Genomic DNA, 23,031 nt, shown 5'->3' with positions numbered 1-23,031 from the left:
ATCATTTATCGCCCATGATCTCAGTTCCTAGGGCCGGGTAATAGCTCTTTCTGACATGCTATTATTCTTTTGACTCTAAAATAATGTTGATAAAAAGAATCATTTGGAAGGGTCCTCTGGTCACCGTATTAGCACAAGCTGACAGGTTACTCTGGAGAAACTGTAGCTACCACTCTCAGCCTTGGGAGGCTTGTTTTCAGCCATTTAAACTCCCTGTTGTTGTCAAAAGGAATGCGGCGGCGGCGGCCCCTCCTGTTCTCCTTCCACTGAAGGCTCCTTCTCCAAACCCAGATGCAGACCCTGGGAAGAGAAGGAAGAGCCACTGGAATAAGCCTGACGAGCGCCAAAAATAAACAGCACAGAAAAGACGTGTACGATTTCCCCGGCAACAGACTCAAAACCCTTTTCTGTTTTAGTGACCCCAAGCCCATTCTTTCTTTGTAGTGTCGAGGTCATCTGGGAGGCTTTCTTATAACAGCAGCAACCCTGAATTCAGGCTTTGGTTGGTCTTGCCTTGGTGTGTTGACTCGAGCCTTTAAAAGTCTTCCCAAAAGGTGATATCCACTGACTGGTTTTCTGGTAACATGGGGATTGTCTCCAGTTTCTAGAATGCTCTTAGAGAAAGCTAGTTACTACCCTGGCACCCAGGAAGGAATACGTGATCTCTCAGTTTCCTTCTAGTTCTAACATTCTGTGGTCCATGGCCCAAGGTCCTTTCCAGCTTTGACATTCATTGTTTAAGGTGCCAAGATCCCTTCTAGCTTTGCCATTCTAGGTCCTAAGTTCTTTTCTAGTTCTGATATCATGCCTCTTTTAATAGCCTTTTTTTTTTAAACCCTTACCTTCCGTCTTGGAGTAAATATTATATATTGGTTCCAAGGCAGAAGAGTGGTAAGGGCTAGGCAATGGCGGTCAAGTGATTTGCCCAGGGTCACACAGCTGGGAAGTATCTGAGGCCAGATTTGAACCTAGGACCTCCCGTCTCTCGGTCTGGCTCTCAATCCACTGAGCTACCCAGCTGCCTCCTATAATAGCCTTTTAAAACATCAATTTTATTGATATATTTTGTTTTTACATTGCCTACATTTCTCCTTTCTCCTTTCACAGAGAACCAGATGCCTTTATTATTATTATTTTACCTTCTGACAATGTTGAAAGACTTATGACAGGGAATGCTCTCCACCTCCAGAGAAAGAATTGTTGGAGCTGAATTGATGCAGATCAAAGCATACTATCTTTCACATCCAATGTATTGGGGGGGTTTTGCTTTCCTATGAGTATGCTCTTTCACCATTGACCAATATGGAAGTATGTTTTGCATGATAGTAAAAACTACAACAAAAAACAAACCAAAAAAAAGCTCATATCTTTTATCTTAGAATCAATCCCGTGTATTAGTTCCAAGGCAGAAGAGCAGTAAGGCCTAGGCAATGGGGGTTATGTGACTTGCCAAAGGCACACAGCTAAGAAGTGTCTGAGACCTGATTTGAACCCAAGACTTCCTGTGTCTGTGTCTCTCAATCCACTGAGGCATAGCTGCCCTAGCCAGGTGCCTTTATAACAAAGAACTTAAAAAAGAGAAAAGGGTGACAAAATCCCCCATCAAAGCAATATACCAAAAATCTAAACTCATGTGCAATGTTCTATAGCTGTGGGTTCCTTCTGCCCGCTGCAAAGGAGTAAAAGTTAGAGAAGAAAGTATTTTCTCACAACTCTTCTTTGGGGCCAAGCTTGTCCTTTATTGTTGTTGTTTAGCCATTTCATTTATGCCTGACTCTCCGTGACCCCATTTGGGATTTTCTTGGCAAAGATCTGCCGTGGTTGGCCATTTCCTTCTCCAGCTCATTTGATAGGGAGAATGAGAGAACTTGCCCAGGGTCACGCAGCTAGGAAGAGTCTGAGACCAGATTTGAATGCATGAAGATGAGTCTTCCTGATTCCAAGCCCAGGACTCTGTCCATTGTGGCACGTAGCTGCCTTGGATAATTTCCCAAAATTCAGTTTGGATTGTTTTGTGGTAGTTATTCTTTCCATGGGCGTCTGGGTGGCCCAGTGGGTAGAATGCTGGACCTGGAGTCAGAAGACCTTAGTGTAAATCTGACCTCGGACACGTTCTAGCTGTGTGATCTTGGGCAAGTCATTCCCCCTATTTGCTTCCGTTTCCTCATTTACAAAATGAGCTGGAGAAGGAAATGGCCAACCACTCTAGGATCTTTGCCAAGAAAACCCCAAATGGGGTCACGGAGAGTCAGACATGATTGTAAACGACTAAACAATGGATTCTTTCCATTTGCCTGTTGCAGTTATCATATATGTTCTTTTCCTGACTTTTCCTGCTTCAGTTTGATCAGTTCCTCTCATCTGCCCCCTGCTTCCCTCTGTTCCGAAAGGGCTGCTCTCAATATTCTGGCATTTAACAAGTCTTTCTTTTTATCAGTGACAAATCTCCACCCCAGAGCATAAAAGTTTTAGTTCTTTTGTTTGCAATTCCATTTCCCAGGGAGTGTGCCTGGCTTTCTGCATCCCTTCCAGCATTGGCTCTTCCCATGTTTTATCATCTTTGTCAGTTTGTGAAGTGAAATCTCAGGATTATTTTGACTTGCATTCCTCTAATGACTAGTGATTTAAGCCAGTCTCTCATCCATTAAAAAAAAATGTACTCTTACCTTCCATCTTTAAACCAATCCTGTGCATTATTTCTAAAGCAGAAGAGCAGGCAGTGGGGGACAAGTGACTTGCCCAACATCATGCATCCAGGACATGCCTGAAGACAGATTTGAACCCAGGACCTCTCATTTTCAGACCTAGTTCTCATATTACTAAGCCACCTTGCTGCCCCCTGTAAAATGGTTTGATAGTACTTTTTCACCCAAAGGACCATTATGAAGATAAATATTGCATGTAAAATGTCTGTTCTAAAGTTCTAGATAACCCCAGTTCTTGGTGTTTATGCCCAGGCAGGTGGTTGGGAGAGAAACATTGTAGGAACCTTCATGCACAGTGAGGTATTATTATTATTTTAATGTCCTTTTCTGCGCAGATATTCTGTGCCTTGAAGTAAACTCAGTGCCCGTTTGTTAACACAACCACGAAGACTCTTGTTTTGGAGGGGTCCCTTCCTGTGCCAGCACCCTGTGCCGGGGGCTGTCTCTGACTATTGGACCAGGCTGAAGCCACGGGCCCTTGCCCAGCCTCCCTCTATTCCCCAGGTCTTAGCTTCCATCAGTGTTGGCTTTGGTGACAAAGGGGAGGGAGCCCTCTTCTTGGCACCAGACGATGGTGATTTCTTGGTCCATTTTTCATCATCTTTAGTCAATCAGTATTTATTGAATGCCCCCTACCTGGCAGCTTTTGTGGATTTAGCACACACAAAAGGCTTTCTAAATAAATCTATACATCAAAGGAGCCCCATGCGATTTATCACCATATAGATTTAAAGCAGAGGAGCCTCTCCTGCCATTGAATTCCAGAAGCATTTGTTAAGTGTCTGTTACGCGCGGTGCCCTCTCCCAAATTCCTGTAGGGTGCATCGCATGGCCCGGGGTGGGGGTCCCTCAGGCCCACCGAACCCAAGCGCTCATTGGCTGGACTGAGCTGGAAAGCTTGAAGGATGGAGCCAGGAAGGGAATGGATCAGGCGGTCCCTTGAGTTGGAGCTTTGCTGAATTCAGAAGGGCAAATCACGAGGCAGCGAACCATTGCGGTGCCAATGTAGATAAGGGAGCCAGGGCTAGAACTCACGGATCCGCCCAGAGCCCACGGCACCAGGCCAGGCCTGAGTCTCTTTGGATCACTCTCTGTCCCGCTGCCTGACCGGGGAGATGAGGCGGCCCTGCAGATCCTCATAACAGGCAGAAGAAGGGGCATGCCAATAAGAAGACTATATTTAAGTTGCTACGGAAGACCTGGGCAGAGAGAGAGGATGTTTGAAGGAAACACCTCAGAATTGGGGGAGACAGCACTGACTTTGGAGAAGGGACCCCCTTTGGCTCGCATCGCAACAGGTTAAGAAGAGGCTCTCCAATGTGGGTGACGTGTTGGTTAGTTTTGAAGAACTGGGTTTTTTTTTCCCCTTTCTTTTTTATTCTTTGTTACAAACAATGGTTTCATATCTAGAGGATGGTGGGGGGAGGATGTGTTCAGAAATGAAGGTGACATAAAAGCAGACGACATCCACACACATGCACACAAAGCTTTAGAAGATGTCTAAGAATAGAATTTGGATTTCTGACTGATGGATGAGCTCTTTATCAGGGACAAATTACACCTAACAGATATTGGTTAAAAAAGACGTACAAATATACACACATGTCTAGCGTTTTGCAAATTGAATTTATAAAACAAGGCTTAAAGTGGGGCAGCTAGGTGATTTAATGGAAAGAGAGCCAGGCCTAAAGGCAGGAGACCCTGGGTTCAAATTTGACCTCAGATACTTCCCAGCTGTGTGACCCCGGGCAAGTCACTTAACCCCCATTACTTAACCCTGACTGCTCTTCTACCTTACAACCAATATACAGTATTGAACCTGAGACAGAAAGTAAGGGTTTAAAATAAATAAATGAACAACTTAAAACCGAAAGGAAAAGGATGAATAATTATCCCTAAACCTTGCTCGGAAGGGACTGATGACTGCCATTTGGCTCATTTTATTAACAGCTGTATGAGTCACTGTTAATAAACTGTTATCTTGCTTGGAGAAGTGTGCCTCAGTTTCTCTTGATTGAATTTTACTCTCAACAATTATGATGAGAACCTTGGTAAAAAAAAAGTGGCCATCATCTTTGGATTTGTGACAGAGAAGGAGAGGAAAGCGACATGGATGATGTGCAGCCTAGTATGGAAGAAGAGATGGTAAAGAAAGGAGGCCTCGGATCCTAGACCAAGGGTTCCTCGAGGACATCTATCCCAAAAGGAAAGGAAAGCTCCTTTTTATAATAAAACTGTAAAGGCATAAAGAGAAATAATTGTCATGAGACACGGGGGAGGTTATCAGAAGAGAGGGCTATAGATTTTGTGGATTCACTTCCAGTTTGAAAACTTGGAAAGAAAGGAAACTCAAGGCAGGCAACAGAGGATGAATGTAAAAGAATGCTTTGGGTAAGAAGAGCTTGAGGAACGCTGAAACTGCTGAGCTGAGCAGAGGATGCTAATGACAACCAAAAAGGTCAAGAGCTACAGCCTCTGTGTTTTTGTAGATTTAACAGAGAAAAGAGGATTGTGGGAAGAATAGGACCCTTGCTCAGAGAGGAGACAGGTGACCACGGGAAGACATCCCTGCTCACTTTGTTTTCTCAGACTGACAAGGAAAATAATCTGAATTGGCAAGAAGAGCACAGAAGTAGCGTCGCTGGGGGATTGAAGCCCAAAATAAGGAGTGACCGCTTAGTCAAAGAGTATTTAGCTAGCTTTGAAGAACCCCAGGGACTAGTTCCAGGTGATTTTTATCTGAGATTCCAGAAAGAACTGGCATTGGGGTTACTGAGCTACTGGCACAAATCTTGCCATTGGATTTATTTTAAGAGGCATTTTTTATTAAGTACCTACTCTGTGCAAGGCTGCTAGATACAACTGTCTGTCATCTGGGGGCAGAGCTGAGTCGGGAAACGTGACCTAATCACAGAGAAGAATGTAAACATACAAAGTGAACACAAAGTCATTTGGGTGGGGGGATCCTGTGGCATGGGGAAGATCAGAAAAAGCTGCCCAGGAGTCAGAGTCAGAATTCAGGGCTAGAGAAAAGGCCAAGTGTCCCAGGCCTGGACGCAGCAATACCATCACCAGCAGAATTCCAGGGGCTGGCGTGGCAAGGATGCTTCTTTTCCTTCTCCAGTGCATTAAGGCAAATAGAGGTTAGGTGACTTACCCAGAGTCACACAGCTCTGAAGTGTCTGAGCTCTTCCTGATTCCAGCCCCAGCGCCTATGCCCCGAGCCACGTGGCTGCCTCCTGGCAGGTAGCGAGCACTCTATAAATGGTAGTTATTGTTGTTATCCTTCTCCCTGCCTCCTTTCTCCAATCCAGCTTCCACTCCGCTGCTAAACTAATCTTCCTAAGACACAGCCTTCCTCTGATTAAAAATCTTCTTGGCTTGAGGTTAAAATAAACTCCACAGCCTGGTTTTTAAGGCATTTCGCAGCCTCGGTCTCCCCTGCCTTTTTTGACACTCCATCTTGCCCTCCGAGTCTACATTCCATTCTCCACCTCCATGTCTTTGCCCTGCTGTCCCCTTGCTTGGATGCCCTTCCTCCTCTCTTCTGCCTCCCAGAGTTCCCCTCAGCCTCCACCTCCAGCAGCCAGCGAGTCCCCATCTCTGCAGTCATTAGCGCTCTCCCTCCCTCCCTCCCTCTCCCAACCCAGCCAAAGATGGAAGCATCTGTACGCGGCCTCTCCCACCAGGGAGGGCAGGGGTGACCCCAGCAGTGCCCCTCAGGGGGGACTTACTAGATGCCTGTTAGGTTGAAATGAGATCAGAGCTGTTCTTCGTTATCTCCAGGCTCCCCAGAACCCCGCGTGATGGATCTGAATCCAGAGCTCCCGTCCTGCTGCCCGCCCCGCCTAGGGGCACTGGCCGCAGCGGGCTGGGGCAGTTGGCAGGCCTGAGCTTCGCCCGGGCTTTGGCCCTGACCTCCTGTGCACTCACGGGCGGTACTTTGGGGCCTCCCCAGCTCTGGGCTTCTCTCTCTACCTGTAAGCAGGCGGGTCAGGCCAGGCGATCTCCGAGTTCTGCGGTCTTGGACCACTCCGTGGGTGTCTCTCCTTATTAGAACCCTTTGCATGGACAGAGGCTCAAACATTTCCCCAGTGTGAGAAGCAGACGGCATGCTTTCGACCCCCCGCAGCCCCTCAGACAGCTCGGCACTGGGCCGGACCTCGGGCTTTGGGGTCGGCGGTCCGGCCGCGTCTCTCCCTTAGATGGTCGTCTTGTGAGTCGGCTAAACGGCTTGAAATTTCAGCCTCTTTCGGCCATGACCTCGTTCCAGGCAACAGGAACAAAAACAAGTTATCCTTTGTGGCCCATTTAACTGATAACTCTCATGTCGTGGCTTTGCCTGCGAGCCGGACAGCGCCCGGGCTCGGTTTGCTGTGGCCACCGATGGGAGTACCCGTGTTCCCCAGAGCAGCGGGTTTGGGCCCAGCCGCCAGCTTCCGCTCGCTCGTGGCAGGTCATCGGAGGCCCCCACGTAGGCACGAGGGGCCAGAGGCCAGGCGGAGAGCCTCTGGCGGCTGCCTTCTGCAGGTGCCGGTCCTCCTTGGTCAGGGCAGGCCAGGCGAGCTTCCGGAAGTCCGTCCCTGTGAGAAGCGCGTCCTGGCACGCAGGCTGCTGAGCTCGGCCCCGTGGCACGGAGGGGGCCTCTCTGATCCCTCCCCCGGGCAGAGCCCAAGCTCCCGAGGGCCGCGCCAAGTTTGAGTCTGGGCCTAGGATCAGTCTTTGACCCGAGGGCCAGCCTCCTCGTGATGCCGGGCTGGGGGTCGCCTCGTCAGGTCTTAGAAGAGCTGCTCTCTGTGCCAGGGAAGGGACTGCCCACATGGATGCGTTAAATATTGAAACAGCAGGCCCGCGCCAGAGAGCCAGAGGAACCCTCCTGCCTTCTGTGCCGCCCCAGCCCGTTCTGGGTTCCTCGGGGACGGGGCTTTCTTCGCCTAGGCAGAGAGGGAAAGTCCTCCTTTTAAGGCAGCCCAGCCCCATCAGGGCTCAGCCGTGAGGACACTCGCCTCTCCTCCTAGCCTTTTCTCATGGCTTCTCCACTGCCTGCTCCTTAAACACACTCTGCCCTCTCAGGTCTCTATGTCTGTCCTGCCTTAAACTCTTCATCTGCTAAATCCTTTAAACTCCCGGTCAGACCCAACCTCCTCAGGAAGCCTTCCCTGATTCCCTCTTGGGAGCGAGTGGTCTTCTCCTTGTTCTGCCCTGATACTCTCATGGTGTCCCCAGAGGAGACCCTCGAGATCCTCTGGTCCAGCCCTCCTGTTGTCACAGATGAGGAGACTGAGGCTCAGAGAGTTGGAGTAACTTACTCAGGGTCACACAGTAGGAACTCTGGCCTTCCAGCCCAGCGCCCTTTCCTACCCGCCATACTTCCCTCAAGGTGGGGGAAGCCAGTCCTGCTTCTTATCTGCTACTCTGTCCATTGGGGCAATGGGTAGCTAAGGCTTCCAGGAGCCAGGAAAGCACCTTCTCCCTTTTGTTAGGGACATAACTGGCCCTCCCTCTCACCCCCAGTAAGGACTGCCTTTGCCAGGAGAGAGCTCGAAAGGGTTATAGCCACCCCAGAAGAACGGCCAGCCTCTGACACCATGGCTTGACCAGGTGCAGGGAAAGGGAAGAAGAGACCATCTCCACCCACCCAGCAGAGGAGAGCCCAGGATCAGGAGTCCCTGGCCTTCCGTCCAGAGATGTTCTCACCAGGGAATAGAGGAATTCCAGCATCTTCCTTAATCGAAAGTACATTTAGGAGAACAGCTGCTGAGGCCAGGATTCCTTCCAGGATTCCCTCTCCACACTGGCCCTGGGAGCTGTCTGGGAACAGATGCGAAGGGTCCCAGGAGCAAAGGCCATTCAGGCCCGCCTGCATCCTTTAGCGAAGACCCTCTGACAAGGGACCGGCATCTCAAACCACTGCTGCAGGCCAGAACTAGTCTAGAACTAGAACTGCTAACAGTAATCAGTTTTGAGGTCTGTAGATTTAAGACTCTTGTCCCAAAGGCAGGGACAAATACTGTAATTACTTTTTGGCAGAGGACAAAAATGAGGCTCCGAGAATGCCCATCACTCGCCCAGGGTTGCCCAGCTCATCCATATCTGAGGTCCCAGCTTCAAAGGGGCACAGGGGACAGTAAGTTCACCCTTTCTCCTCAACATCTAGTCTTGGTTGCCCAGATCTCTCTTACTGCCCGCTGTGCCCCTTTGAAGCTACCCACTTGCACCTAGCAGAGTCACTATGCTCATACCACAGCCGCACCACGGCAGGTTTGCTCTTGTTGCCCAGGCCAGAACCATGCCCCGATGATCCTGCCAAAGTAGGCACACCCACCTCAGATGGGTGCCTCAGGTGTCCCTCTCCACCCCAGCCACATTATGCCTGCCAGCTGAAGGTGCCATCTCTGCACACGCATGCCACTGGAAGAGCCTCACTGGCACCTATTGCTAGGGTTTCGTGGAATGAAGCCCGAGTGTTTGTTTGTCCCCTTTTCAACCAGTCCTTATGGTGTGCCAGAAAGGTTCGTCGGGGAGGGCAGCTTTATCGTATTATGTGCAACATTAAACATCAGCTCAAATTCTCATGCAGACAGCATGGCGTCTTTGGTGAAGGTAGATGAAGGTAGATGCTAAAAGGTGCGAGTCATTTCTCCCCATCTTATGGGATGAGCTTCCCAAGTAATGCCGGAGAATGAGCCCAAATTGGTTACTTCAGAGCTAGAAATGACCCATCACTGCCCTGGGCTGAGCCTTCCCTGAGTCTCTAGTAAAATGCACCCCAATACCTGGCCTACCAGAGTTATAGAGTAATGAGGGTCAGATGAAATGGCGTGTGGGAAGCCCTTTTCATTGTTAAGCTCAATAGACATGGGGATGGAACCTCTGATTTCCCAGAGGGTAGAAACTCCCAGGGGAGGGAGCTCCCTCTGCCAGCGCAGGTCAGCCTTTCTCCGCAGCGTCTAGTCTCGCTTGCCCAGATCTCTCGGAGGAGAAGGAACTCTGAGTCCATCCCTGTGACCTCCACATCATGCTATTCTCTCCACACAGGGGTTACCATTTTCATTGTTTTCATTGCATGGTGGAACACCGCTTGGTTCTGGTTAGGCTCACGGGGCACCAGCAGAAAGTCCTTAGGAATCTGAGTGTGGAGCACCGTGCAGTATCCCTCGAGATGCCACCACATTCCCTGTAGTTTTCTGAAGACTTGAGTTTCTCATCCTTTGCCCTTTGTTTTGTTTGTTTTTCCTCTCTAGGCCGCCTCTTCAGCCCTAAGCAGCCTAGGCCATGTCTACACGGCGATCGGAGACTACCCCAATGCCTTGGCTAGCCACAAACAATGCGTTCTTCTGGCCAAACAGTCCAAAGATGAACTTTCTGAAGCCAGGGAGCTGGGCAACATGGGTGCCGTGTACATTGCCATGGGGGACTTTGAGAATGCTGTGCAGTGCCATGAGCGGCACCTGAAAATTGCCAAGGACCTGGGCAACAAGCGAGAAGAGGCCCGGGCCTACAGCAACTTGGGCAGTGCCTACCACTACCGGAGGAACTTCGACAAGGCCATGTCCTACCATAACTATGTGCTGGAACTGGCCCAGGAGCTCCTGGAGAAGGCCATCGAGATGCGTGCCTATGCTGGCTTGGGCCACGCGGCAAGATGCATGCAGGACCTGGAGAGGGCCAAGCAGTACCACGAACAGCAGCTGGACATCGCCGAGAACCTCAAGGACCGAGCTGCCGAGGGGAGGGCTTCCTCCAATCTTGGTAAGGGCCGAGACGCTCCGCTGGGAGGGGGGCAGGGGGAGACAGAGCCCTGGCTGGACAGCCACGACAGGGGTTATCCAGTAGGCAGCTCATGTTAACATTGAATGTTGTCTCTGACCTTCAGACACTGGGAAAGGGCCGATTTACCAAACCCGCAAGTCCTCCTTGTCATCACCGTGCACTTAAGGACTGTAACGCTAAAACAAGAGAAAAACAAAACACCCCAGCCTTTTAATCTGTCTGGAAAATAGAAAGACCAGATTTATTTAATTAGAGAGAAGGGAATGAAATGATACAAGGCTATATTTGGTTTAAATGAAAAGGCAGCTCCTAGGTAGTCATCAATTGACTAGAATTGGAGGTTGTTTTAAAGGGATTTCTTTAGTCGGTGCATTTAATATCACAGAGAATGCGGCCTTCCCAGACTTGTACTCTGTGTTCACCAATGTAATCCGTGGTGGAAATGTAAACATAGAGTATTTCTATTTTTAAATGGAAAAGTTCTGTTTAAATCAAATGGATTTTATGTGACTGTTGGGGTGATGTTCCGTTCCAGTGATGAGTGTCTCTGTGAAGCTCTTTTGGTTTATAGATAGCTCACGTAACTATACAGGAGTCTTCGGCAGATGTCTCATGGGGGTGCAGCTGCGATCCTGCCTTCTCAAAGGCGAGGCCTGCCCAGTGCAAACTTGGGCAAGCCCAGCCCTTGGGAAGGCTTCAAATATGGTCCCACTAACAGTTATGTCTCCTTTCTGAGCATCAGCTTAGCTAAGGCTGGAAGAGGTTCATTGCCAGTCAGCTGTGTACAAGGACGATCAGTTTAAAGTTCAGAGAACCCAAGAGGCTGTCTAGTCTAACTCTTTCCAGGTGATGATGAATGCTTTGGCCGTGGCAACCCACCAAAGAAAGAAAACTACAAGGTGGCCCACAGTCCTGTATGGGACACTCCCTCTTCTGTGGTGGCAGAAAGAGGTAGATAGGGAGCACTATGGTGTATAATGGGGATCCCATACAGCCATGAAGAACGGGCCCACTGAGAGGCATGAATCCATCCAGTTGTTTCAGTAGAAGTGGAAATGATCATTACTGTTAGTATTTGGTGGATCTGTACTTCCATTGAGTCAGACGGTGATAGATCAGAATACATGCATGGGGTGACTGGAGAGGGTTAGAGAATCTTTTTGTTTTAGTTACTTTCTGATTCCAGTGGAATGCAGGTTGTAGCAGGACCTAACAAATGGGAAAGGTTTCGATGGACCCAAAAACATCTATCGCCCTAGGACTAGCCTAGCTGAGGACAGAGAGGAGAGGCTTATCTGCAGATGCTTGAACCCATGATGATCAGTGTTTGAATTCTGAACATTCACCTAACTAAGGAATGGAGGGATTATAAACTGCATTGGGAGGAGGATGAAACTTTGAATTGCTTTCAAAGAATTACCATTGCGCTTTGTGGAGTTCTTAAAGCTAAAAAGATAGGAGAGGCTTACATAGATGGGATGTGTTTGGAAATATCAGAAGAACCACAACCGAGATCCACTGGAATATGAACTTTGGAGAGGCCCCATATTCCTCTGGGGCTCATGCAGCTGGACCTCCACTCAGTGATTCATGGGAGAAAGGAGGGGCAGGAGGAGGCAGGATTAGTTCAGTCAGGACAAACTTCCCACTTTCCTCCTATTCCCTCCTCCCCTATAGAAATGAGCACAGTCACAATCTGACTTTTCTGCCCCTCCTCTTTACCAAATGTGATTTTCATTTTAAGCACCTTTCACATATATATGTATGTATATAGTGGGTAGGTGAGAAGGGAGGTCCTCTACTCTCCTAGGGATGGCTCTGAGAAGTATGAAAATCAGAGCACTGATCACAGAAATGAGATAAAGGCCATAATTTATACATTTCCCAGAATTTCATGCAAAAATGCAGTCAGAAATAGCCTTTTAGCAGCTAGGTATCTCAGTGGGTAGAGACCAAAAGTCCTGGGTTCAAATTTGGCCTCAGATATTTTCTAACCGTGTGACCCTGGGCAAGTCACTTAACCTCTGTTGTCTAACCCTTACCGCTCTTCTGCCTTAGAACCAATAAACACTATTGATTCCATGATGGAAGGTAAGGGCTTAAAAAAAAGTAGCCTTTTGGAGCTTTGTCCAATCAACTTGAGGACCCTCTGACCTTAGTCAATTTGCCTCATTTATTAATGGACAAGACAAATGAAACAATGGCGTAAGGGGGACGGGGTATAGTTCTACCTAATTCTTTGAGGTTTTACTCTCCCCAGGGCAGAGACCGTGTCTTATTGTTCTGCATTTCCTCAGCAGTGTCCTGTGTTGAGAACCCTCACACATGTTAGACATTGAATAAATATTTGCTTAATATTCTGCATAAATTTGGGCCAACAAAATGAGCCAGCATATGCCCAGGACTCTTGGCATGCACGTAAGTGGATGTTGCCTAGATGTTAACTGTCGCCCCCTCCCTCATTGTGATTGAGGACATAGAGTAGTTTGAATGAGCATTTATTAAGTACCAACTGTGCTCAGTGCTACAGACAAAAAGACAGGAATGAAACAGTTCTTTCATTCACATACAGTGACATTTAAAAGGCCCATCCTAGCTCTTGGGATGGAATAGTGGAGAAAGCTTGATCTGAGCTTTAAAGGAAACTAAGGTTTCCAGGAGGCGGAACAAGGTATAGCGTTGTATGTGAGGAACAGCAAGGAGGCCGGCTGGACCAGAGGTCTCAGGAGAGGGAGTGGGGAAAGGAAGGTTGGAGACTTAAGATGATCAGTAAAGCAGTTTGCATTTGATCCTTCCACTCTGGGCACTTACTAAGACCCGACTCCCTCCTAGTGACAAGGTCTCTGTCCCTTAGCTGCCCTTTCACACATTCCTCCCATCTCACTGGGCCTTGTCCCTCATGGCCACATCCAGGCTCAGTAATCTCTTCTCATGGAGGTTCACTCAAGTCATACCTGTCACCAGTCAAGATCCTGGTGGCTGTTGCCTACCAAGCCCCAGGATACTCTCCTTCCTCCCTCACAATGAATTCAGTGCCTGACTGGCGGTCTTTCCCTCCCCCTCTCCCCAAATCCTGCCCGCATACCCTGGGCCAGCGGTCGGCAACGTATGGCTCTTTCTGCAGGAGCCATAAAGTCAACACACAGTAACTAACAGTTTACGCATGACATCGTGCGTCACGTGATACGTCACGCGATCCTTTCGGTACCCAACTCTCTCCTGAGATAGAAGCTCCCTCATTAATATTGCCACGCGAGGCGAATCCTGGTCTTTAGTCTAGCTTGGCGGGTGTGCTGTGTGTTCCTCCTTCTGCCCTCCTTTTCCTCTTTCCACACCTGTTACTGACATCTTGGGGTTCTGCATAGTGATGTCTACATTCTCTCCCCCTCTGCCTCTGATTTACATGGCTTTATCTCAGCACATTCATGGGGTCTGCACTCCCTATTTGTGGGGTTGTTATTGTTTTTAACTTTTCTACCTGCTCCTAAAGGGGAACTAGAGTCAGATTACATCTTTACATAGGCTTCATTAGTGAGAAGCATTTCTCCCCAGAAGTTGTTTCATTTGATACAGAATGATGGAGTAGGCAGCACTGATAAACACCTGTACCAGGAAAGGTGTGTGATGTGTCCTGGCCAGTTTTCCATGAAAAGGTACCCTCCTCCCCTCTACTTACTAATGCTTGCACACAAGTCATGTTATTTTCTGTAATCTCCTGATATCCTACTTAATTTATGTGGCCAAATGGCTTAACCAGCAGGCCGGCAGCTTTTTCTTCTCCTGTTGCCTGACTCGAGAGAGGGAGAGGAAAAAGTATTCTTCCCTGAATTTTTCTCTCTATATTTCAGCAATTTTCTTAGTGTAAAGGAGTTTGATATGTATGTGTGCAGTTATATCAGTACTATAGTGCCCCATTAAGTCTTGTTTTTTGATTAATAATCAAAATAATTTTGATTAATAATCAGCAAAGCCATGCAGCACCAGAAGTCACATTAATGTACTTTATTCATCATTGGTTAGCACATCATAACGTTATTAAAAATAGTTCAGAAAATCTGGCCTCGGACACTTCCCAGTTGTGTGACCCTGGGCAAGTCACTTGACCCCCATTGCCTACCCTTACCACTCTTCCACCTATAAGTCAATACATAGAAGTTAAGGGTTTAAAATTTAAAAAAAAAATAGTTCAGAGACTTATTGTACTTTAAAAGTGTTGTTCTTACATAAAATGCACATATTTACTTGTATTCAGTGTTAAACATATTGTACGGCTCTCACGAAATTACATTTTAAAAATGTGGCATTTATGGCTCTCACGGCCAAAAAGGTTGCAGACCCCTGCTCTGGGCCTTCAGCATCCATATCGATGCTCCTAAAATACCCTAATCCTCCAGTTAGTTCTCCAACTTTTAGCCATTGCCCATGAATTCTTCCTCTGCCCCATTTCAGCCACACACAGGAATGGCATCCTTTTGATCTTGTCATCACCCACAAATGCCCCAATTTGGTCTTAATGAACTCGGAAATTCCATGATTTGATCACAATGTGTTCTCTGTCTCTGGAATCTAACTGAAATCCCTGCACTCCTCACTTCTTTCCCCGGCTGTCAGCCCTGCCTTGGCTCCCCTCTCCTCTCTTCCCCATCTTGACCCTTTGGTGAACCAGCTTAAATTCATTCTGTCCTCTGGAGCTCCTGGCCCCTTGGTTCTAGTGCGCATCTGCTAAGTGCCAGCCTTGGATTACTCCACCATCCCCTGCCTTCTTCTAGGGGGTGCAGCGCAGGATAGAGCTCTGGGCCTGGAGTCAGGAAGACCCACGTTCAAATTCAGTCTCAGATATTTACTAGTAGTAGGACTTGCACAAATCACTTAACCGCCATTTGCCTCAATGTCCTCAAATGTAAAATGAGGATCATACTAGAGCCTACTTCTCAGTGTTGTTGTGAGGATCAAATAGACATCCTAAAATGCTTCACCTGGTACACAGTAGGTATTTAACGAATGCCTGTTTCTCCCCCTCCTCCAAAGTAATTAAGGAGTTTTATGGCAAGGTAATTAAGATGATTAAGGAAGGATGGACTAGAAAAGACACAGAGGCAGCAGATGACAAGGACTGGTTCGCTGGGGAAACTTGCCACTTAAAGGAAGGAGACAGCAGCCTCGAGTGAAGATGAATGGGCTTGAGGTGGAGGTTCTGGTGCCAGGGAAGAGGGAGGGAGCTGGGAGAGGCCAGGGTTTATTCATTTTAAAGAAAAGTGAGTGGAGGTGATTTAGACTCTTGAGTACTTTAATGATCAATAAAAAAAGGTGGCATTTACCTCCAGCATGAAATAGAAAATCCTTTTAGGTTTTAAGTGCTTCATAGCCTGGCCCTTCCTAACTTTCCAGTTTTCTTTCACTTCATTCTCCTTCAAGGACTCGGGGATCCAGTGAACTGGTCGGTTGCTCCTTCCAGGCCCAGGACCCTCCATCTCCCAGGCTCAAGCATTTCCCTTGGCTGTCCCCAAAGCCCGGACCACTCCCTCACACCTCCACTTCCCCTGACTTCCTTTTGGTCTGCGCTGGTGTCCCACATTCTGCAGGAAGCCTTTCCTGATCCTCCTGCATCTTAGTGTCTTCCCTTTGAGGCCGCCCCATGTGAATTGTGGATCTCTGCTGTCCTGTTTGTGCGTGCTTGTTTGCTGTTTGCATTGGACTGGATGCTCCTGCAGTGCTGGTGGGTTGGTTTTTGTCTTCTTTTGCTTCCTGTTCCTTAACGTGATGTCTGATTCCCAGAAGGTGCCTAACAAGTGCTTGTAGACATGTTGACTTTTTCAAGAAAGTAGATCTTCCATAGACAGAATTGGAGCTTGCTAGGTTTTGGTTCCACCAGAGGAAAATTGTCCAGAGCAGGACAAGACTCCATCGAGTATCCAGCACAGGAAAACCAAAAACCATCCAGTGAAAGGCCTCTCCTAGGTTGTCATCTCCTGCAGCCCTTTCGCTCCTTCACCTGAAGAGCAGGCAAAATCATCATGCCACCTAGAAGGTGATGCCCGCCACTCAGAATCTACATTATCGAAAAGCTGAATCAGGCCAGTCTGTAGGTAGCTCCTGGTTTTGTTTGGCCTTGGGGCTGGGGGAACCCCCTTTGCCAGCTACCACGGTGTGAAGAACAGTGCCCTCCCCTTCCTGAGTGCCAAGCCTGGGCATGGAAGGGAGCCTCGGAAAGCCGGTGCCATTTCCCATGATCGTGCCTGATGGGAGAGCACGACTTCAGAAATGTGATACGCTGGGAAATGCTTTGTTTCTGGTTTTCTGGCTGCGTGTGCCAGAGAAATGGCATGTTTTTCTTTCCTTTTGTTTTTTAAATGGCAAGTCCTTGTTTAGTCAAGAAAAAAACCATTTTGAAGTAGAGAAAATAGTGTTCTCAGTCCAGGTATACCGCAAATAAGGTTGCCTCGAGCAATATATTCGAATAATAATGTAACGAATGCATTTTTATTAAATCCCCCTCGACAACAAAGTGGTCCGGTGTATCAGTCACCCAAGCAGGACAGTGTTCCTTTGGGCTCCACTGTCCCTCGGAACAGTGTTTTGTCTAATTTAGGTCTGAGAACTAAGGGACGTCCCTAGGCTGGGAGCCTGGGCGCTTTCCACCTAGCCTCTTAAGAAAGACAATTCGTCACAGTTTTTAGACCGTCCTAAGAATCCCTTCTAGGGGCGAACGTGTGTCCGCACTTCTAGGGACACAAATCGTGTTGGAAATAATCCCCCTATTTCGTGGCTGCTGTCTGCTTAGCCCTGGGTTGGGTGCGGGCTCAGTGAGGACTGCTGGGCGAGCTCTGGTGGCGTCATCCCTTAGCGGGTGCAATGGTCACTGAGGGCAGGGATTGTGGTCCTTCTTGACCGCCTGAGATGACCGCCCGTGGTGTGCTCATTGCCGCGGCGTAGTGAATGGCCGACGCTGGAGGAGGCACTTCTCAGCTATCTCAGGAGCTGATGAGTGCTAGAGATAGCCAAGTAAAGGCTTCCGATCACGGAGGCTGCCCGCAGGACATGGGCCGGGGGATGGAGGAGACTTTCGTGGGGCCCTTCCCTGGCTGCGGGGCTGCGATCCCGGGGAGAGAACCAGGGCAGGATCATTCCATTAGGAAGGAGGTCAAGCACAAGGAGCCAGCAGGAAGGTTGTAAGCAAAACACAGACCAGAACTCCTAAACGGGCGGCACTATTCTGGCCCTTGTCGTGGTTGTGGGATTCAAAGAATGTCACTTTGCAGGACTTTCTAAAATATGGAACTTTTAAAAATGTAATTTGGGTTCCTTGAACCAAGAACTCTGCATTCCAGAGAGATGGCAGAATCTTTGGACCTTGTCACGGGTCTTTAGGACTGAGAGAGGCTTCTAAGGCTGAAGAGCAGTGAATCAGCGAGTACCCCCTGCCTGCCAGGCACTGTGCTAGGCACCAGAGGTGCCCTCAAGGAGCTTACTGGAGAACACAACAGGTGCATGCTAGGTACTTGGCGGGGAGGGTGCCAGCACGTGGGGAGATCAAGGTGGACCCTGTGTAGGAGGTGGCATTGAGCTGAGCTTTGAAGGAAATAGAGATTCTAAAGGGAGAACATCCTAAGCCCAAGGGACAGCCAGCCTGGACAAAGGCAGAGGGGCAGATAGTATTGTCTCATGTGGGTAGAAGAGTAAAATCACTAATTTGTCTAGAGGGTTGTCATTCAGTCATTTTAGTCATGTCTGACTCTTTGTGACCCTAATTGGTGTTTTCTTGGCAAAGATACTGGAGTGGTTTTCCATTTCCTCCTCCAGATCATTTTACAGATGAGAAAACGGAGGCCAGTAAAGTTTAATGACTTGCCCAGGGTCACACAGCTGGTTAAGGGTGTGAGGCCAGATTTGAACTCAGATCTTCCTGACTCCAGGCTCAGTGCTCTATCCACTGCATCACGTAGTTGCCCTCTCTCTAGGCAGTAGTCTGGCAAAGGTCAGTTTGAACCAGGTTGTAAAAGGCTTTAAAATATCAAAAGAGTTTATATTTGACCCCAGTGGTAATAGGGAGCCCCTAGGGTTTCTTGAGCAGAGGAGTATCACAATAAAATTGAGACTTTAGGAATGTCACTTTGGCAACTGGATTAGAGAAAGGAGAGGCTGAGAAGCAGGGAGGCTAACCAGGAGGCTGGTGCAACAGTGCAGATGAGAACTTGGGTAGGTCTGACTTAGGGTAGCAGCTGTGCGCGTGGAGAAAAGGGACAGATGAAATGCAATGTCAACAGAATCAGTAAAACTTGTGAGCTGATTAGAGAGAGGAAGAGTGAAAAGGTAAGGATGGCCCTTTGATTTTATACTTGGGTCCCTGAAAGAATGGCAGAAACTTGGGGGAAATATGGAATTGGGGAAGAAAAGCAGATCAGGAGCTGAAAAGACTTAGTTCTTGGTACCTGATGTCAAGTTTGAAATTACTGCAGAATATCAAGTGTAAAATATTTAGTAGAAAACTGGTGTTGGAGGCCTGGAACTCAGGAAAGAAAGAGACAGACAGGCAGACAGACAGGCAGACAGACGGAGTAAGTCGATTTGGACATTATTTGCAGACAGATGACAACGGAACCCAGGGGAGTTGATGACATCACCAAGAGAGTGTGGAGAGAGCCAGGACGGAGGTTTGGCACGTATCTACAGTTAGGATCTGGGATAGCCAAGAAGACGTAACAGAGGAGGCTGCGAAGGAGCATCAAGGCAACTGGGCAGAAGCTAGCTGAGGCTTTGGTCTCGGGCTGGGTCCAGCCTCCCAGCAGGGCTTGGCTCTGCTCAAAGCTCAGGACGCTAACAGAGCCCCGAGTTGGAGCTGGGGTCGGGGAGCCCAGGCAGGGGAGCAGCCCGGGCAGGGGAGCAGCGGCGTCGAGCTCACCGCTTGGGCCGAGGGCTCACCTCATGCAGCCTCTTCCTTTTACGCGGGAGGAGCCGATCTGCAGTTGTGCAGAGAGTGAATGACAGTATTTGGGGGAAGAAATCGCTTATCATTAGTTGCAGACCTTCCTTCATAGGCATCATTTCACAGAGTAAGAGTTCTAGAGCTGGAAATCTTAGCCGCCTTCTACTCATAGGCTCGTAAATTGAGGTCTGGAAGGGACCTTGGAGACCATCACATGTGGATTCGGAGGTCAAGGGAGTTTTAAGTGACTCGCCCAAGATGACACGGGTAGCCAGAGGTGGGATTCTAGTTCAGGCCCAGTTCCATAGTTAATGCTTCTATTGTCCCATTTGTGGGTCCAACCACCATTCAGAAAAGATCCCCACTGAATCTTTTCCCAATCCCAAGGACCTACCTGACACTGGCCATCCAGCCTCTTCTTCTTTTTCATACCCTTCCCTTCTGTCTTAGAATAATACTAAGTATTGGTTCCAAGGCAGAAAAGCAGTAAAGTCTAGGCAAATGGGGGTTAAGTGACTTGCCAAGACTCACACAGCTAGGAAGTATATCAGGTTGGATTTGAACCCAGCTCCTTCTGGCTCCAGACTATAAACTTTCTATCCACCAAGCCACCTCGCTATTCCTCATCCAGCTTCTTAAAGACCCCCCATTGAGAGGTAACCCACTCCCTTCCTGGGCAGTTCTTTCTCCTGTTGGACAGCTCCAGAAATTAGGAAGTTTCCCCTCCATCCTACTGAACTTTGAACACCATTTGGAAATTGGAAAAGGTAAATTCTATTCTCCAAACCCTCTACTTGGGAGGCACAGATATAACTACCCATCCTGCCCAGGAGCATTTCCATTAAACTGAATTTTAACCCCATTCCTTAGGAAACCTTGGACCACATTCTAATTATGAGTCCCCAGCATCCATTCATTTGTATTTATGGCCCCAGTGCTTAGCACAGTGCATGGCACACTGGATATGCTTAACAAAATTTTTTTTTATTCATTCACTCATGTTTTACCCAAAGCAATTCTTCCAAGGGGTCAGGCGGTTAGGAGAGAGGCATAAACTTTTATGGCCAAGAGCCTGAAACTGATTTTCCAAACATCAATGGAAATAACATTCTCTTTCTTGGAAAGAGAAATGAGAAATATAAAGTACCCCAAAGGATATTTTCTAATTAAATATTAACAGACATATGTGTGTGTGTGTGTGTGTGTGTGTGAGAGAGAGAGAGAGAGAGAGAGAGAGAGAGAGAGAGAGAGAGAGAGAGAGAGAGAGAGAATGGAGGGGGAGGGCAGAGGAGGGAGGAGAAGAATACAGGAGGGAGGGAAGGAGAGGGGAGAGAGAGAGGGAGAGATATTGAGGAGGAGAGAGAAGGCAGAGACAAGGAGGGATACAGAAGGAAAGGAAGGAGAGAGGGGGAGAGAGAGAGAGAGAAAGGAGGGAGGGGCACAGGAAAGAGAAGAGAAAAGAAGAGGAGAGGAGAAAAGAGAAGAGTCAGAGACAGAGACGGAGAAAAGGAAGGGGGTAGAAAAAGAAAAATCCTTATAATTGGACTCCTGAGAGCTAGACTCTGTTCCTGCCCTAAAAGTCATTCCAATTCTCTGGGAGAATCCTCAGCCATAATCACATCAGTATCGCTAGAGTGGGTTGTGGCGAGGGAAGCACTTTGATATATACAGTGTCTTGAACACAGTAAATGTTTAATAATTCCTTGTTGACTCACTGTTGTGTATAAAATACTTTATGTAATAATAATAATTAGCATTTTTATTGCTTTAAGGTTTGCTAAGCACTTTACAATTATTATCTCCTTCCATCCTCCCAACAACCCTGTGAGGAATGTGCTATTATTATTATCCCCATTTCACAGATGAGGAAACTGAGGCAGATGAATTAAGTGAGGTGTTGAGGGTCACATGTCTAGTGAGTTTTTAAGGCCAGATTCAAAGTCGGGATGTCTCCATGCCCAGGAGTTTATCTGCTGTGCCACTGAGCTGCCATCTGTGTGTTGATTATGAGAGAATTATTCAGTTCTCGCATAGAGTCCTCCACTGTGCCTCAGTTAACAAATATTCATTATTTTATCATCTCCTTTTGATCAGATTTGTCACCTGTGATAATGACTTCCTTTAAGACATTGTATATCTGGAAACCTTGGCCTTGAAGTGGCAGAGTAGTTGTTAAGTGAAAAATAGCACTCAAGACACCTGGATCCCCAGGCCTGCTCGTAACTCTTTTTGTGAATGCAGACAGGTCCCTTCTTTAAGCCCCAGGCTTCTTTATAGAGTAGAGGATTCGGCCATCTGATGCTCTGAGTTCTAAGGTCTTCCCTTCCCCAGATCCCCAGCCCTGACACCCCTGCTTCTAAGCCCCCCCAGCCCTGACACCCCCGTTCTAAGTCCTCTCCCAGCCCTCCTCAGCTCCAGCATGCTCTGCTCTGAGATCCTTTTCAGCTCGGACATCCCGTGGATGTTTGCAGAATCTCTGGGTCCCGGCTGGTCTTGGCTGAAGCCCAGCCTGGGGCTGGTGGGAGCCGCCGGGGCTGCCCCTTCCAGAATCCCACCTCCAGCAGGCGGAGTCCTGCAGTAAATTAGCTTCTGTTCCTGGTTGGCAGTTGGCACTTGCTTCATTTGTCGATGCTAATTGTAAGCTGATGTTATCAGCAGCAGGTAATTGAAATGGGCCTGATGAATTACTTAATTTCTTTTAATAGCTGAGTCTTCAAGAACTGAGCAAGGAAGATAAGATGATGAGAAGGCAAAGACAACAGCTCTGTCTTTCTAATTAGTGCTCGGCGTTTTCTTCTTCTTCACACAGATGATTATGAACATGTGAGGCTCGATGGTTTAGGAGGCAAAAGGCCCTGTGGGCCATTTCCCCCTAGAAAGCCCAGGCCCGAGCTTGGAGAACATTTCTATTACTATGACAGGAAGGAACCCCTGAAAAGGAGCTCACTGGAGACGGGGCTTCGCAAGCCCGGCTGCCCGAGCAATTCCCCTCCAAAAGAAACCGAGATCCTGTAGGATTTGGCCTCCTTCTGTTTCCCTGGCCTTGGCATGGGCCTTGGCACTGGGGCCACTGGCAGAGTCAGCCCCTTTGAGACGGAGGCAGAAAAAAGCAACGAACTGGGGGCAGCTGGCTGGCTCAGTGGTTTGAGAGCCTGGGTTCAAATCTGGCCTCAGACACTGCCCAGCTGTGTGACCTTGGGCAAGTCACTTAACCCCCATTACCTAGCCCTTACCACTCTTCTGCCTTGGAGCCTATACACAGTATTAATGCTCAAATGGAAGGTCAGGGTTTAAGAGAGGAAAAAAAGAAGAAAACTCAGCACCAGACTCAGAGTCAGACTTCTGTCCCCATCCCACCAGCAGGCTGACTCTGGGGGAGCTGGGACGGTTTCTCTAAGGGACTGAGTCTGTTTCCTTTTAATAAGTCTGGGCTAAGAGGTTTGCCATTCTCTGTAGCCTGGAAAGCCACTGTGAGAATCCCAGGAGACATACGTCCTCCTCCTCCTCCTCCTTCTCTTCCTCCTCCTCTTCCTCCTCCTCCTCCTTCTCTTCCTCCTCCTCTTCCTCTTCCTCCTCCTCCTCCTCTTCCTCCTCCTCCTCCTCCTTCTCTTCCTCCTCCTCTTCCTCCTC

At 48.3% G+C, this 23,031-nt stretch overlaps 1 protein-coding gene across 1 annotated transcript in view; it reads left to right on the top strand.

Moving 5' to 3' along the window:
• TTC28 (tetratricopeptide repeat domain 28) overlaps positions 1 to 23,031 on the top strand; it is a 664,121-nt gene that overhangs the window by 446,787 nt on the left and 194,303 nt on the right. Inside the window, exon 6 of the mRNA XM_044685476.1 lies at positions 9,950 to 10,457. Within this exon, the coding sequence (XP_044541411.1) occupies positions 9,950 to 10,457 (508 nt within the window). The remainder of the gene's footprint in view (positions 1 to 9,949; positions 10,458 to 23,031) is intronic.

Source organism: Gracilinanus agilis, chromosome 1, assembly GCF_016433145.1.
Source record: "Gracilinanus agilis isolate LMUSP501 chromosome 1, AgileGrace, whole genome shotgun sequence".
Classification (NCBI taxonomy): Eukaryota; Metazoa; Chordata; class Mammalia; order Didelphimorphia; family Didelphidae; genus Gracilinanus; species Gracilinanus agilis.
The sequence above is the reverse complement of the archived record's forward strand: the minus strand, read 5'-3'. Positions and strand labels throughout refer to the sequence as shown.